Here is a 16,656-nt window from a genome sequence, read left to right on the forward strand (position 1 = left end):
GGAGTCACAGAAGCAACGTTCGAGGGGAAAAAAGAAAAAAAAGAAAAAAAAAAAAAGTCAAGGCGCAATCTCCCCAGAGGAAAGGAACCGCGCTGTTTGTCCTTTTGTAACTGAGCAACACCCTGGGCGGCTGGGGCTGGCTGTGTCTTCTGCGGTTTTTCTTGCTCTTCTCCGCAGAGGTTCACTTCCACCCTCTAAACGCTCCACAAGTGAAAAAGCAGGCGGGGCGGCCGCGGGCCCCAGTGGCAGGGGATCCCGGCCCAGGGCCCGTGCAGCCCCTTCCTCCAGCCGCGGGGCCGGACAGGGGCGGGTCCAGGCGGCAGGGCGCTGCGCCCGGCGCGCGGTAGAGGTCGCTGCGCCGCGGCGCGCGCTCTCACCGCGGTGGATAACGGGGCCGGGCTGTAGGAGAAAGGAAACCTGCCTGGGAGGCGGCGGTGGCGGCCCGGAGCGAGCGAGGGAGGAGAGTTCACTTTTGCTCCGGTGTCAGCGCGCGGCGGCGGCAGCGGGCGCTGACGAGGGAGCACCGAGCGAGCGGGGCTCCCATCTCGGGGCGGCCAGGGGAGGGCCGCGAGAGGCCGGATACGAGCGCGCCGGCTGGGCGCGGAGCGGCGAGCCTGGCCAGCGAGGGGAGCCGCGGGGGGCGCGCCGCGTGCGGCCCCCCGGAACCGCGCAGGATGCCGCACGAGGAGCAGCCGTCCCGGCAGAGACCCCGCTACGGCTGTAAGTGCGCCGGGCGCGCGGGGTTCCGCCGGCCTTGGGGAGCTCTCTCCCTAAGGAAGGGTTGGAGAAACCGAGGGAGCGGGTGCGCGCCGCGGAGGAACCGGAGGGCAGCGGCCGGGTGGCTGGCAAAGTTGGGAGCTGGAGTTGCAAAGGCTAGTGAGCGGCGTCCTCCCGCTCTCCCCACAAATTCCTAATCCCCAGCTGGCACCCCAATCGTCTACCCCGCACACCCCACCGTGGCGCGAGGCAGAGCTGGGTCTGCACCCTGGGACACACCAAGTTGGGTGTTTAAGGGTATCAGGTGAGGAGCCCTCGGAGCTCCTGGACGCTGCCGGCTCGGGCCAGGGGGTGGCGTAAGGGACCCTTTTCTTCCAACTCAGAAGGGGAGGAAAGTTTGTTTGCTGTGGCTGCAGGTGGGCTCCGCAAGTAGTGTGCCCGCGCATTCTGCTAGTAGCAACGTCGGCTTTCCTGTAAGGGGTGGCGTCTCCTCCTACCCCGCTCCCTCGGGCTTCACCTGGGCCGCAAGAGCCAGTTTGGGCCCCACAGGTGCGAGTCCTTTCCTGCTGCAGCTGAAAGGGGCACCTCCCCAGTCCCCCCCCGTGCGGCGCGCGGGAGGATTGCAGCCGGGACAGGACGCGGCTCTGGGCTCCCCGGGATCCGGTTGGAGCCGCGTGACTTGAATGAGATAGTGTCGATTACCCAGCCAGGGTCTACCCTCGGAAAGAGGTTGCTTTGGCGGATCTTGAGTGGATAGAGCCAGATTAGAACCAACCACGTGGCTTCATGTGCAGAGTTCAGAGTCTTTACCAAACATGTGTCAGGAAGTATTTCCTTTAAAACAAACAGAAAGTTGGCACGCTCTCTCAACGGGGTTGGCCCTGTCAGTGATCCCTGTGGCGGATCACAGGTTAATCTTTTGCCCAGGCTGGCCTTGGTGGCAAGGGTACCAGGTTTGGGTTAAGATGGTGAACGCTGCTGCATGTTTGTGGTTCTGGCTGGTTGTGAGGGTCACAGGCTTGCCTAATAAAGGGGAGTGGTCAACGCGCTCACCCTCCCTTTCCTCCCCGCCAGTCTTGGAATGGAGCAGCAGAGATGAGAAGTTAGTTTTCCCAGGTGACCTTTTCTGTGTCAGCCAGTGAGGAGGCAGCCTGAGGAGTCAGCTGCAGCCTCTGTACTCTAGGGAAATGCATTTAACACTTAACCCAGCCCTGCCCTTTGCCGCCTTAGTTTGCACTTTGCCTAACCACACAGAGGGCAGAGTTCCTTGCGGTGGGATGTGCTCATCCAGAGTGGTGTCAACCATCTTCAGATTGGTGAAAGTCCTTCATGTGTCAGGCTCCCAGAATGTATGGTAGCTTCACTGTGTCAAATTATAAGATGGCCACAATGGGTAGAAACTAGGCGAGTATGAATTTTAAAATGCGTTTTGATATCACATTCTAAACCATGATCTGTTTGGCGTGTGTCATCCCTCACTAGTTCAGTGTGCTGGGCAAACTTGCAGTGCACGCGGTGCATTAATATGGCATTTCCATCTGTTTCCCTGCATGAGCGTCTTGTGATGGCGCTTGGTTTTCATTGAATGCACCTGTAGTTTTAGAGCGCTCTTAGAAGCGGCAGTCTAGGAGATTCAGATCCCACAAGCATGAAGAGCATTGCACATCGGCACATAGCCACTTTTTTTGGAAATTCTCGTCCAACTTTTCTCACGAGTCTGGTGTAATAGGTGATGTGCCATCTTGTTGGAAGTTATTTTGTGAGATGTTACTGTAGAACAAAGATGAAATATTAGCTCACTAATGTAATTCTGCAGAGAAGATATGGAGAAAGGAAAAGGGTGAAGCTGCTATACTAATTTAGACGTGAGTAGAATATTATATTACAACCAGAGTATCTTTCTACAGTCAAAACTAAATTTAATTGAAACTTATGCATAGGTGTGATTTGCAAAATCATTTTTGTGCTGTTGTAACAAACTGTGATATAGTTGCCAAAGGAGTTCTGAAAACATGTTGCCACCATGATCTGTCAAAAGTTTTGTTCCAGTTACTTGAGAGTTAAAAAGACCAGCGATAGCAAAGAGGGGCTTTGTGACTAGACTTAGATGATTTCACTCATCACTGATGATCCAGTCAGCATTTAAGTGGCTCCTGTGGGTCAGTAATCAATATGTCTGTGGCAGGAATTGTGGTTTTCTACCCTCTGCAAAACTTCTTTCCTTTCATGAGAAACGTTGTAAATGATAAGTGTTTCACTATTTGCTTCTCTTTAAAAGTGTAGCATAAGCCCAGCATGGGTGTGTTTATGTGTGTGTTGCAGGGGAAGGTTCTGGCTGATGCTCTGAGCTTTTGACTGATGCTCTGGTCTGCATGGTGAGATTTCTGAATCACCTGGTAACTGGTGTGTTTCGGTGGTCAACACAACTAAGCCTCTTATCCCTTTCCCAGTACTAGAAATTTAAGTTCTCAACTGTTAAACTCAGGTGTGTAAAACAGGATTGAATACATCTGTGTTCAGGGCAGCTTGGCTCTAACCGTCTATCAGTGCTTTCCTTTGAAAGCAGAGGGATGTATGCGGTGTTGCCCTGCAATGCTGTCTGTAAAAGACAAAAAGTCAAGTCCCTCCTACGTGCACTAATGTTTTGGTTGAGCTTTTCAAAAGGTTCTTTCAGGTCACCAGCTAAAGTGTTATTTTAGTATGCTTTTAACTTTAATTACACATGCCCTTAGCCCAAATGACTTGTTTGGGAGAGTTTAAGCTTGTAATATCCAGTTTGTTGGAGAGTTTAGTGTTGTTTAAGGTGTTAGCAGAACCCTTTTTTTCCTCTAGGGAACCATTGGTTTGCTTTTGCCCCTCATCTTCCCATTCCATAAGCTTTTCAGCAGCTCATTTTATTTAAAAGGCTAGTATACAGGCAGATCTAATGCTTACCAAGTCTTCATGGTAATCAAAAGAGAAACAAAGGCCACTCAGCTTCTGATCGGAGTCAGGTAAGTCCTACAGGTTAGGCACTTAAGCGTGGGGTGTGGAATTTAAGTTGGTGAATTTACCAAGTGCTTGTGTGTTTCATGTGCTGTTGTTATCACCTGCTTATTATGACCTCTGAGAGGGCCAGGGGTTTTCCCGAAGCTGAAACCCCTGATACTGTCTCAAAACCACACAGCTAGCTGGTGACAGAGGGAGTTTGGAAGCCAGTGCTGTCAGACCCTGAAGCCTTTTCTCACTGGCTGTTGCCATTTGCCCCTCTTGACTCATCAAAGGGGGCTTTGCCCCTCCTTTCTCTCTGTCTCAGGTGTTTGTCCTGATTTTATCAAACTGCAGAAACCTGTAGCCATTTGGATAGTGTGCTCTTTTAAAAGAAGATGGGTGGTATTCTCTCGAGTTTATTTTGCTTTTTTTCCTCTAAGGAAAAGTATCAAAGAATACATGGGCTTTTTATAGAGTACATCTAGGCTTCATTAGAACATTCTATGTGTATGTAGAAACATCCTGTCTCATTGTGAGGCACTGAAATGAAAGAAAGGCTTTTCCATAATATAGCTGCATGCTCCAATGATTCCAAATAGGGTAATTTGTAAAACACACATTATTACATATACTGGCCATGCCTTAAAGTCTAGGGTTGATGAGAAATCAAGCAGAAGTTTGCAGTGGGTTGACTGACCAGTGAGCCGAGGCTTTTTCACTTTAGTGTTCCATTTCGTTTTTCTCCCTTGAAAGGCAGAATGGCGTCAGTGAAGTGGCAAAAGCTTTGGTGTTGAGTAGATCCGAGTTTAAATCCTGACTTGGCCATTAACTGCCTGAGTAGCCTTGGGGTTTCCTCTTACACGTTGAAGGATGGTGTTTTCCATTCCTGTGACAGTGGCTGGTGTGGTTCCTGGCACATAGTGCTAAACACATTGTAGTGACGTCAATCAATTGAGCACCTAACATGTACAGCACATTGCGGATGAAGGAAAAATGACTGAGATGGTTACAGCTTTACAGCTTATAAGAGAATCTGGAAGATGAAGAGTAATGCCTATACTTTTACTAGTGTACTTCCAAGTTCTGTGGAAGTGAAGACACGAGAGTGACGGATTTGGGTGGGGAAATGGGAAGGCTTCATGAAGGTTGTGACCACGACCAGAGGGAAAACTGAAAGGCGTTCCCGTGTATTCGTTGCGTGGGTATTTTGGTGGGGCTGACGCTTAGGAGGTGTGGATGGGTGCCGTGGAAGGGAGGTGTAGCCAGAGGGGAATTTATCATGGAATCCTTTATTTGTAGGCAACAAAAGGCAGAGCTGTCCTAAGAGTAGCTTAATCTAGTCTCTCACTGAAGTATCTCGCTCTTTGATAGGTCTTTTTTTTTTTTTTTTTTAAACTTTTCATTACATTTTATTGGCAAGTGGCCTGATGAAGTGGGAAGGGTAGGTGTGCTTGGAATGCATGGGGTTGGAAAGAGCAGGAGGGTGGGTGAGGTTTGGGGATGTGTGCGTCAGGGGGTGCCCTCTCTCTCGTTGCTCAGAGGCCCCTTCACCATGCTTCTAGGTTGGGGAATTATTTTTACTGCCAGGTTGGTCAGATAGTTCCACTTGGGATAGGCTAGAAGTAAATCATGATGATGCTTCTGGAACTGGTGGCATCCAACGAATACAAAGAGAGGTAGGTCTGGACCCTCACCGGAGCCTAACAGACTCCAGCCAGGGAGACAGACAGCTAACTCCAAACCATTTCAGAACGTAAATTCTCTGAAAACAGGTTTTTAAAAAAAAAAAAAAAAAAAAAAAGGTGTAGTTACAGCAGGGCAAGGATCTTGACAACGAAATTATCTAGAGGGTAGGGTTTCTTCTCCCTCTTTTTTTCCTCTTACTCTCCATTACTTAATGGCAATTTTGACTAATCAAATTTCACTGGAGATTTAGGGCAGTCACAGGAGAACATCTCAGTTTGGTTGAAAGTGGCTAATGCCAAGTTTCCAGTTCATTAGCAGGCCCTCAGATCTGACTACACTCTCACTGGACTCTCCCTTAACTTTACAATCATGGGTTGTGCATGGCCCTTCTTTCCAAGGTGCCCAGAGGCGCTGACAGCTGTTTCTCCAGTCAGTGCAGTGGCTTTCCTGGAGCAGTTCCTGGAGCAGCAAGGGCTGTAGAGCATCACCTGGGAACCTGTTGGAAAGGCGAATTCCCTGCCCCACCCAGACCTCCTGAGTCAGGGCGGCGGCGGGGGTGGTGGGGGGGTGGTGGTGGTGTCCTACAAGGGCTTCTGATGCACTGCTCTAGTGCAAGGGTGAAAAAGCATTCCTAATACACAGATTACCCTCTCCACAGTGCTTGCAAGTTTTTGTCATGTAAGTAAAAACATGTGAGCACGTTACCAAATGCTTTATTTACAGTATGCCTTGTGTGTTTGATTTGAGCACACACATGCACGGCGTACAAACCCCGGCATTGATTTCTGTACAGGTTTGTGTTTATTTTATAGGATCTGTTTCGGTATGGCATTAAGGTTGCTTTTCTCCCTTCTGGGAAACAAATGTGATTTAGAAGATAAAGTGCCAAATCTCCACTAACTAGGGATTAAGTGACATCAACTCCCCAAGGATCTCTAGGGGGAGGTGGCGCTCTTTGGAGCCATTGGGAAGGCTGAGTGAGCTGGGGAACCTGTTTGTGGAATAAGGAAGGTCCCAATCCTGGCCATTCTGGACTTTAATCCTTGCAAGGCGGGGCCTGGACGGTAAGGGTTGAAAGTTGTCTCTTCCCTCCATTTTTTTTATCCAGGACAACTTAAAGTGTTCTTCATTCATTCACAACTTTGAGAGCAGTTGAGTATGTTAGCAGAGATACTATTTGATAGGAATTAGTGCACCTAGGTCATGCCCACATTACAGAAAACTACTGACCTGTTTAGTTTTCTATTGATTAAAGATAGGAGGACATTCCTCTGATTTTTTTGCTTAGGATCCCCAAAGAGGACTTTTAATTGTTCTGCTTTTTCCATTACTCCTGAATCTCTAAAGAAAGATGTTTTTATATCATTTTTTGCACATTAAGGCAGATTAGTTCCTGATAATTTTGGCTCACTTCTCATTTTATTGCCAATATGAACTCAATCTTATATAATGTTAAGGCAGATCCTTAGTCATCTTCATATAAATGGACTTGATTTGCATGTGATTGAAGCAACAGATGTTTGAAATTCGTAAGTAATGCTTAGGTTCAGTACCTAGCTGGTAACCTGAAACCCTGGTACCTAGAAGACACTCAGTCAATATTTGCTGTTGTGACAGATTTTGCTTAAAGTGTCAGCACTGCACTGTTGGTCTGAATGAGGAACTTGTTTCTATTATCTGTTAAATTAAAGATAATCTCAAGAGTTTGACTGCCAGGCAAATATTTAATGTTGAGTTAAATTTGCTTTTACCCTCTGTGGAACCTGGGCAAGTTATTTTAATTTCTCTATGCCTCCGTTTCCTCCCCTCTAAAGTGCAGATGGGAAAGTGCATGCTCAGAGGGTTAAATGATTCAGTGCACATTCAGAATGTGTCTCCATAGTGCCTGCACTTGACTGGTGGGGGAGGGGTGGCAGTAGTATTGCCCTCATCTCTGCTGCCCCTTGCCTGTCTCCCCACCTCCTTGCCCTCTTCTCACTTTAGCAGAAAGCGGATTTAAAATCTTGGTCCCATACACGTTTTTTTGGTTTTTTTAAATTGAGATATAATTGACATAAACATCCCATGCTTTCTTGAACGTATATACTCAACGGGAAAATAGTTATCTGTATGGAAGTGGAGTCAGTCTATCAGTTTGGGTGGAGATGAAATTCTTGTTCATGTATACTTAAAAAAAAAAAACAACTAACGTGTTCTTTTGCTGACTGTTAACAAATAAAGTTGGATGGTGGGTTGGATTTCTGCGCTGCATTGTTTTATCATCTTAAAAGTGGTTGCGGGATTGTCACTAGCATACCTGAGTGAGGAATTATTCTGCAGTTACTAAGCAACCTGTTGTCTCATTTCAGGGTTAAGTTGATCGTAGCTGCTGCTGCTGGTTTGAAAGCCCAAGGGTTCATGACAGTATCGAGATAGGAAGGAGCTGCTTGAAATAAGTGTTAATCTTCATGCCTAATTCAGATTGTGGGGTTTGGCTTCGATGAGTGGGTCCTCCGACCTTCTGGTCAACCTAGTACTGTGGGGATTTAGAAGGGGGTTGAGCAAGAGGAGGAGGAAGTGTGCTGGGTTCATTTGACATCCCTCAGGCCTTACTGCCTCTAGAAAGATAGTGAAACTTTAGGTTCATGGGCCAGTGAAGCTCAACTTAGAGGAATAATTGGGATATTGGAGCCATTGGATGTAGAGAATCTTGGCTGCTTCTTGTGTCCCCACGTTCAGATTACTCATTCATTCTGCTCTTCCCCCTTTCTTCTACCAGGGTTTTGTTTTGTTTTGTTTTGTTTTGTTTGTTCCAGCAAGTTTCATACAAATGTTTCCTATCGACCCTTCTACTCCTCATCTCCCCCAGAAGGGAGCATTGAGATCAGCCAGACTTGGCTGGTTCCTACCTGGGTCCCTGGGTATGTCGGTCACTTCCACATTCTTTGCCTCTGCCCTGGGCTGACCAGGCAGGCTTCCCAGGGTTGGGGTAAGAGGCCCGGCAAGATGTCAGTCACATCATCAGCCTCACGGAATATGAGTTCTCCGTTCACGCACCCCCTAAACTCTGCTCCCCCCATATCAAATCCAGAGCCTTGCTCGTATTGCACTCTTAGGAAGTTTTTCCGAGAAATGGTCATTACGTAGCTAACACAAATAGGCTCTCAGTTTCATTCTGTTTCTACTAATGATTTTTATTTTCCAAAGGAAAAAATACTCATTTAAAAAGAATGAGGCCTTCTTTCTAGATTAAAATTATCCAGTGCTTAAAATTACCTGAACTCTATACCATACTGCCTCAAGCCTTGTCCATTTTTATTTCCTTTATGCTTTTTTTAGGCCTCTTACCCCTCCCTCCCTCAGTTTTTTTTTTAAAGATTGAGTTGTAATATTTAAAGTCATAAAATTTAAAATATAAAATAAAATAAAGGGAATGTATAAAGATACAGTTATCTGTCCATGAGAACCAGGGATACATGAGTCCTTTCCTTGCTTTGGCACTGATTCTGGGGACAGTTTCAGAGCTTTCCTCCTGAGTTCTGCGATAGAATATATGCTGTTGTCAGTTTGAATTGGCCGACAGTTTGGAGGATTGTGCTTACGTATTATTCTTCAAAGTAGACTCTGGTTGTTAGCTTTGCACATTTGATTAGGTGAACTCTGAGAAAGAAATGGAACTTATAATGTGCTTCTATGTAGTAGTTTTGAAATCTCTGAAAATGTGTACCTTTGATCTGTTGAGTAGGACAGACAAAATCCAGCAACCAAACAGGGAAGATAGACTTAACCTATGTACTCATGAATATCTCTAGAAGGTTATGCAAACATCTTTTTAGAGGTTACCTTTGGGGAGAGAGACTGAGGGCAAGGGTGAGAATATTATTTGAATTGTTTTTACCACGTATTACCTTTCAAAAAATAAAGCAAATGTGTTTTGAAAAATATTGTAATACGTTGGGACTTCCCTGGTGGTGCAGTGGTTAAGAATCCGCCTGCCAATGCAGGGGACACGGGTTCGAGCCCTGGTCTGGGAAGATCCCACATGCCGCGGAGCAGCTAAGCCCATGCGCCACAACTACTGAGCCTGCGGTCTAGAGCCTGCGAGCCACAGCTACTGAGCGCGTGTGCCACAACTACTGAGCCCACTTGCCACAACTACTGAAGCCCATGCGCCTAGAGCCCATGCTCTGCAACAAATGAAGCCACCCCAACAAGAAGCCTGTGCACCACAATGAAGAGTAGCCCCCCGCTCACCTCAACTAGAGAAAGCCCACGCGCAGCAACAAAGACCCAATGCAGCTAAAAATAAATAAATAAATAATAAAAATAAATTTATTTAAAAAAAATTGTACTACATTGATGACTTTGAGAGTAACATGGATAAAATAGAACAGGAATAAAATCCATGAGGGTCACAACTGTGTCTTTTGGTCACTGCTGTATCCCCAGTGTCTGGCATATAAGTCATTCAACATGTCAGCAGTAGTTCTTTCTAGGTAATGAGATAATGGGTGAACTTAAAAAAAAGGTGTGTTTTCTTCTTCTCCAAATTTTCTACTATAAAAATGTTTTTGTTTTTGTTTTGTTTTTTCAGAAAAAGAAAAAAGACACTTTATTAATTTTATGTGCATAATACATTCTTTAGTTATTTTTTTTAAACATCTTTATTGGAGTATAATTGCTTTACAGTGGTGTGTTTCTGCTGTATAACAAAGTGAATCAGCTATACATATACACATATCCCCATATCTCCTCCCTTTTGCGTCTCCCTCCCACCCTCCCTATCCCACCCCTCTAGGTGGTCACAAAGCACCTAGCTGATCTCCCTGTGCTATTCGGCTGCTTGCCACTAGCTATCTGTTTTACATTTGGTAGTGTATATATGTCCATGCCACTCTCTCCCTTTGTCCCAGCTTACCCTTCCCCCTCCCCATATCCTCAAGTCCCTTCTCTAGTAGGTCTGTGTCTTTATTCCCGTCTAGCCCCTAGGTTCTTCAGAACTTTTTTTTTATATTCCATATATGTGTGTTAGCATACGGTATTTGTTTTTCTCTTTCTGACTTCTCTCTGTATGACAGACTCTAGGTCCATCCACCTCACTACAAATAACTCAATTTCGTTTCTTTTTATGGCTGAGTAATATTCCAGTGTATATATGTGCCACATCTTCTTTATCCATTCATCTGTTGATGGACACTTAGGTTGCTTCCATGTCCTGGCTATTGTAAACAGAGCTGCAATGAACATTTTGGTACATGACTGTTTTTGAATTATGGTTTTCTCAGAGTATATGCCCAGTAGTGGGATTGCTGGGTCGTATGGTAGTTCTATTTTTAGTTTTTTAAGGGACCTCCATACTGTTCTCCATAGTGGCTGTATCAATTTACCTTCCCACCAACAGTGCAAGAGGGTTCCCGTTTCTCCACACCCTCTCCAGCATTTATTGTTTGTAGATTTTTTGATGATGGCCATTCTGACCAGTGTGAGATGATATCTCATTGTAGTTTTGATTTGCATTTCTCTAATGATTAATGATGTTGAGCATTCTTTCATGTGTTTGTTGGCAATCTGTATATCTTTGGAGAAATGTCTATTTAGGTCTTCTGCCCATTTTTGGATTGGGTTGTTTGTTTTTTTGATACTGAGCTGCCTGAGCTGCTTGTAAATTTTGGAGATTAATCCTTTGTCAGTTGCTTCAGAAATGTTTTTATACTTAGAAAAATTAGAACAGTTACCCTTTGCTACTCGAGATACAAAGTTATTGTTAGCTATGAACTTTGCCTTGAAAAAATTAGAGTCTGAAAAACAGGTCTGTTATTATGGGAAGGATTCAGTGGAGATCTAATTTTCTAAGGTGTCTGTGTGTATGTGTGTGTGTGTGTGTACATGTGCACATGCTTATGTGAGAGACAGAGATTGAAAGGCTAAAGTGTTGAGAGGTCCATGATGCTCTAGTTGTTAAGCTGTTGTAGTTGGGATCGAGATGATGAGAGGTTGATGAAAACCATAAGGATAAGCAAGGTGAAGTAGGGAGCGGTGATAGGCAAAAATCCCAGATGGGCAGGAGCTAATCAAAGTTTTTAAAATTTGTGAAGGGAAGATGTGTGGGAAGCCGACTTGTATAAGGCAGTGAATGAAGAAATAGTGTTCACAGTGAAATAAAGGTGGTTGACATAAAAGGGGATTTTTCTCCTGGCTCAGGAGAACTCTCAAGAGCCTCACCGAGGTAGACCACTCATTATTTTTTTATTCAACAAGAGGTGCTGGATGCTTTGTGTATGATGGAAGTTACCCGGGGCTTGCAGACTAAATGCCTTCGGGTAAAGTGTGAGCAGAGCCTTATATAAAATGGATAAGAAGCTTCGGAGTGTCCCTCAGCTGGAGATGGCATTTGCTACCTTCACCACTCAAATTGGGAGGAAAACATTTGTGAACAGTGCACAGACAGAGCAAGGTGAGTCTTCCCCTTGGAAGCTGCCATCGTCCCCTGCATTATGTTGTAAAACTGAGGTAGCTGGAATGGAAGTATTGTCACCCTGGAGGGATGAGAGTCATGGGGCACTGTGATGGCAAGGGCGGTGTCTAGCATCTGAGGGCTTAGGTGGAGGTGCCACTTATTGTATGGCATGGGGTATGGCTTCTCTGAGCTTCCGTCTACACATCTGAGAAGTGGGTTTATGTTTACCTCAAAAGGGGTGTGAGGTACGGGAGATTGCTCTGAAAACTGTTCAAGTGTTATATATGGGGGGTGTGGGGTAATTTAGCTGCTTACGTGAATACCTCTTTCAGGTAGTCTTATTAGTGTTGAAAAGGGCTCATCACTCCATTGCCTACCTCAAAGGCAGTGCCACTTCAGTTTTATGACATAGGCTGTTTTTGGACCCATGTTTGAAATGAGGCTTTTTTTCCCCCCCCTTCCTTCTCCAGTTTGAAAAGCAAAATTTTTGCTTTGGGTCGCAATATGTTTGGGATATAAATTTTCTAAATCCTAGTGTATAATCTTTGGCCAGATCCTTCCTTATCTATCTGAACATTTGTCTTACTAGGCAGTGTAAATAATGAAAACATAAGGGAATAGTAGTTGCCTCAAAGTTGAAAAGACATTTCAAGAGTGTCTTTGAGACCTCTGCTATAGGAGAATGTTTCTTAAAGGGAAACTATTTTATGAGACACAGGAAATCTACAATGGGGGGGTGCGGATAAAGCTTGGGAGCCACTTGTTTCCTAGTCTGTTGATAGAGCTCATTTCTTTACAAAGTTGAAATGTTGTGGCTTATTTTTAAGAAAAGTAAGGGAAGGGTGTAAGGTAGGGCAGCTGGGATCATTTGGGACTGAAGAAATTTCCCAGGGCCGCTGGGTATCAACAGTGGGCCACCCTCTTAGGTTAATTGCACATCTTTGACTGTTATACACGCCGTAATATCACATCTTGGTTTAGAGCTCTTTTAATTCCTAGTTGTCAACCTGACTGCCCATTATAATCTCCAGGGGAGCTTCACAAAGAAAACACTGATTCCCTGGATCCCAGCCCCCAGATGTTCTGTTTATTTGTTTTGGGGTAGAGCTCTGGCATAAACATTTTTATTTTGTTTTATTTTGATTTTTTACTTAAAAAAATTTTGAGCCCTCAAAACCACAGAGAACGATACTTTGAATGTCCATGCCTTTCACTTAGCTTCACCAGCTGTTGACATCCTGCCGCACCGTTGCATCTGCAGAGACTCTGACAGCTTAGCCCTAAATACTTCACGCATCTCACAGGCCAACAACAAGGATATTCTCCTCCACAACCCCATCTTCCGAACCACTGGTACCATGCGTTCAAGTCTACCATCCACTTTTAAATTCTACACTAAGATTTTCCACAACTGTACCTTATAGCCATTATTTTGGATCCAGCGTCCAGTCAAGTTTCTCACATTGCCTTTGGCTGTTATGCCCCCCTCACTCTTGCCCAGGCTGGAACAGTGCTTCCACTCCCTTTTAATTCAATGACATTGAATCCCCTTAGAAGCCCAGGTGCATTTCCTGGCATGAAAGCCTCATGAGTGACGGTGTTTCCTCCCAGTGCATCACATCAGAAGTCCACCATGTCCAACGTGTTACTACCGGTGATGAATAGATATTTTTAAAAATCTCCATAGGAGATTCCAGTGTGCAGCCAAGGTTTGAAATTCATTGAATTAATTAAAACCCCTTTCTCTGTGTGTACATGTGTTGGTCGTAAAGTACAGAACATAAAGTTGACCATTTTAACCATTTTTAAGTGTAAGTACAGTAGCGTTAAGTGCGTTCACATTTTTGTGCAACCATCACCACCATCCATCTCCAGAACTTTTTCATCTTCTCACACTGACACTGTATCCATTCAACAATAACTCCCCATTCCCCCCTCCTCCCATTGCCTGCAACTCACCCTTCTTTGTCTTTCTCTGATTTTGACTACCCTAGATACATCATATGAGTGGAGTCATACAGTATTTGTCCTTTTGTGACTGGCTTGTTTCACTTAGCTCAGTGTCCTCAAGATTCATCCAAGTTGTACCATATATTAGAATTTCCTTCCATTTTAAGGCTGAATACTATTCTCTTGTACATACATACCATATTTTGTTTATTCGTCTGTTGATGGACAGCCTGGGTAGTTTCCCTTTTGGCTATTGCAAATAATACTGCTCTGAACATAGGTGTACAAGTATATACCTATGAACAAAAGTTTACTTCTTTTGCATGTATACCCAGAAATGGGATTGCTCGATTGTATGGTAATTCTATGTTTAATTTGGAGGGAATTGCCCCACATCCCTCCCTTTTCAATTAAGTGAATTGACGCCTCAGAAGAGTAAAATATCTTTGAGTTCAAGGGAGAACTCAGAATGCAGACCTCTGGCCTCCTGTTCAGATTACCACCCCAAGGGCATGTGTGGATCCATCTCTTCTTCATAGGGGATAAAGACCAATGTCTAGATGTGGCAAGATTTACTTCTTTGCAACCCCAGGTGGGATGCAGGACAAGGGTTAGCATGTAGCATTTCATTTACATTATGCATAACCTTTAAGAGAGTTTAACTTTTGGTTGATAATTTAAATAGTATTACTCCATAGACAAGAGGTTGCCTTTGGACTCTGTAAGTAGTGCAAAGGGAGGTAACTGGTTGCCTCTCTGGGGTGTATAGGATTTGTTTTTTATATATAAATTTATTTATTTTATTTATTTACTTTTGGCTGCATTGGGTCTTCGTTGCTGTGCGCAGGCTTTCTCTAGTTGTGGCGAGCCGGGTCTACTCTTTGTTGTGGTGCGCGGGCTTCTCATTGCGGTGGCTTCTCTTGTTGCGGAACACGGGCTCTAGGCACACAGGCTTCAGTAGTTGTGGCGCATGGGCTCAGCAGTTGTGGCTCGCGGGCTCTAGAGTGCAGGCTCAGTAGTTGTGGCACACGGGCTTAGTTGCTCCGTGGCATGTGGGATCTTCCTGGACCAGGGCTCAAACCCTTGTCCCCTGCATTGACAGGCAGATTCTTAACCACTGCGCCACCAGGGAAATCCCAGGTGTATAGGATTTTTTTTTTTTTTTTTGTGGCTGTGTTGGGTCTTTGTTTCTGTGCGAGGGCTTCCTCCAGCTGCGGCAAGCGGGGCCACTCTTCATCGCAGCGCGCGGGCCTCTCACCATCGCGGCCTCTCTTGTTGCGGAGCACAGGCTCCAGACAGGCAGGCTCAGCAGCCGTGGGCCCAGCCGCTCCGCAGCATGTGGGATCCTCCCAGACCAGGGCTCGAACCCACGTCCCCTGCACTAGCAGGCAGACTCTCAACCACTGCGCCACCAGGGAAGCCCCTAGGATTTTTAAAATAGAGTATTGTTTTCATTTGTTAAGCTGGCTCCTCCAAATACAGATAACTCTTAAAATCATGTGTTTGAACTGCTCAGGTCCACTTGTATGTTTTTCAATAGTAAATATTACAGTACTACATTATCCTCGGTTGGTTGAATCCATGGATACAGAGGGACCGCCTGTAAGTTACATATGGATTTTTGACTGCAGAGGGTCCTCTGACCCCCATGTTCAAGGATCAACTGTATTAGCTGTGTGACCTGGGGCAGAATCATAACTTCCCTGATTCATGCTGTTCAACTGTAAAATGGGGATGATAATAATAGTTAGAACTGAATGAATTAATCTACATAAAAATGCTGTGTCTAGTACCGAGAAGTCACCGAGTGCAAGCTATTAATATATCTCTCATCAATTTCAATGATGCTAGTTAGATAATTCCAATCATCCTTGGAAGTATTATTCGGAATGCTGATATTTTTTAAATGAGTTATTGAGTTGTACGAGACTTGGTGTCTCCATTTGGCTGTCTTGTGGCTGGCAGACAGAGGCTTCTAACATGGTGACTTTTACCCAGAGCTGAAGGTGGCAGGACCCTGTGAGAGCAAGGGCTCTAGAACACCTGTGGACTGAAAGTAAGGGGAAGCCATTTCCTAAGGGTGAGTGTTGGTCATTTTTATACACTGCTGGGGCCATGGAGTCCAGAGTAAGAAAGTGTGTTTGGAGGATTCTGGCTTCATTGTCCCTGGCTTAGGTGGAGCCAGGACTAGACGGCCTGCTGTTTTGGAAGGCTGGTCATCCTTCGGCTCCCTGGTTGGAAATGAGCTGAGCATTACAAGATCAGCAGTCTAGTTCCATGTCACCTGGTTGTTCTCTCTTAATGATTAGTTTGGAATGTGTGCTGAGTATCACTTGTGGAGTTCCTAGGATTATTTAACAAGAGGGTTAGGGTTAGGCTCTGCAGAAGAGCCTGGAAGTATTGAAACTGGGACAATCCTATTTCACTGGAAGATCCTGATCTTAACCCTGGTCTCTCGTTGCTGTGCACAGCCCTGGGAGAGACACCCCATGGTTTTTTGTGCCTGCTATGAGGGGACAGGACCACGAGAGGTGGGCATTGTGTACACAATTCTAAGAAGAAGGGACTGGTTTCTACCTTTTTCTGCCAGTTTAACCTCTGATGATGCTGATAATAACAAATATATAGTGCTTATAGGTGCCAGGCGTGGCTCTGAGCACTTTCTATGAATCACCCAGTTTAACCCTTATGACAACTTTCTGAGGTTGGTAATATTATCCCCATTTTATAGGTGGGAAAACTGAGGTACAGAGAGGTTAAGTAACTGCCCAAGGGCCCACAGCTAGTAAGTGGCAGCGTTAGGATTTGAACCCGGGCAGTGTGACTACAGACATTGTGCCTGCTGTACCTGTTGGATACAAGTTAAAAAGTCAGTTTTGTGTACTTGGTACTGTGTC

At 45.2% G+C, this 16,656-nt stretch overlaps 1 protein-coding gene across 1 annotated transcript in view; it reads left to right on the top strand.

The window, feature by feature from the left end:
• The first annotated feature begins 392 nt into the window (after positions 1-392).
• The window catches only part of IQGAP2 (IQ motif containing GTPase activating protein 2), a 295,945-nt gene continuing 279,681 nt past the window's right edge, over positions 393-16,656 (top strand). Inside the window, exon 1 of the mRNA XM_059916596.1 lies at positions 393-720. Within this exon, the coding sequence (XP_059772579.1) occupies positions 675-720 (46 nt within the window). The 5' untranslated portion in view covers positions 393-674. The remainder of the gene's footprint in view (positions 721-16,656) is intronic.

This window comes from Balaenoptera ricei, chromosome 3, assembly GCF_028023285.1.
Source record: "Balaenoptera ricei isolate mBalRic1 chromosome 3, mBalRic1.hap2, whole genome shotgun sequence".
Taxonomy (NCBI): domain Eukaryota; kingdom Metazoa; phylum Chordata; class Mammalia; order Artiodactyla; family Balaenopteridae; genus Balaenoptera; species Balaenoptera ricei.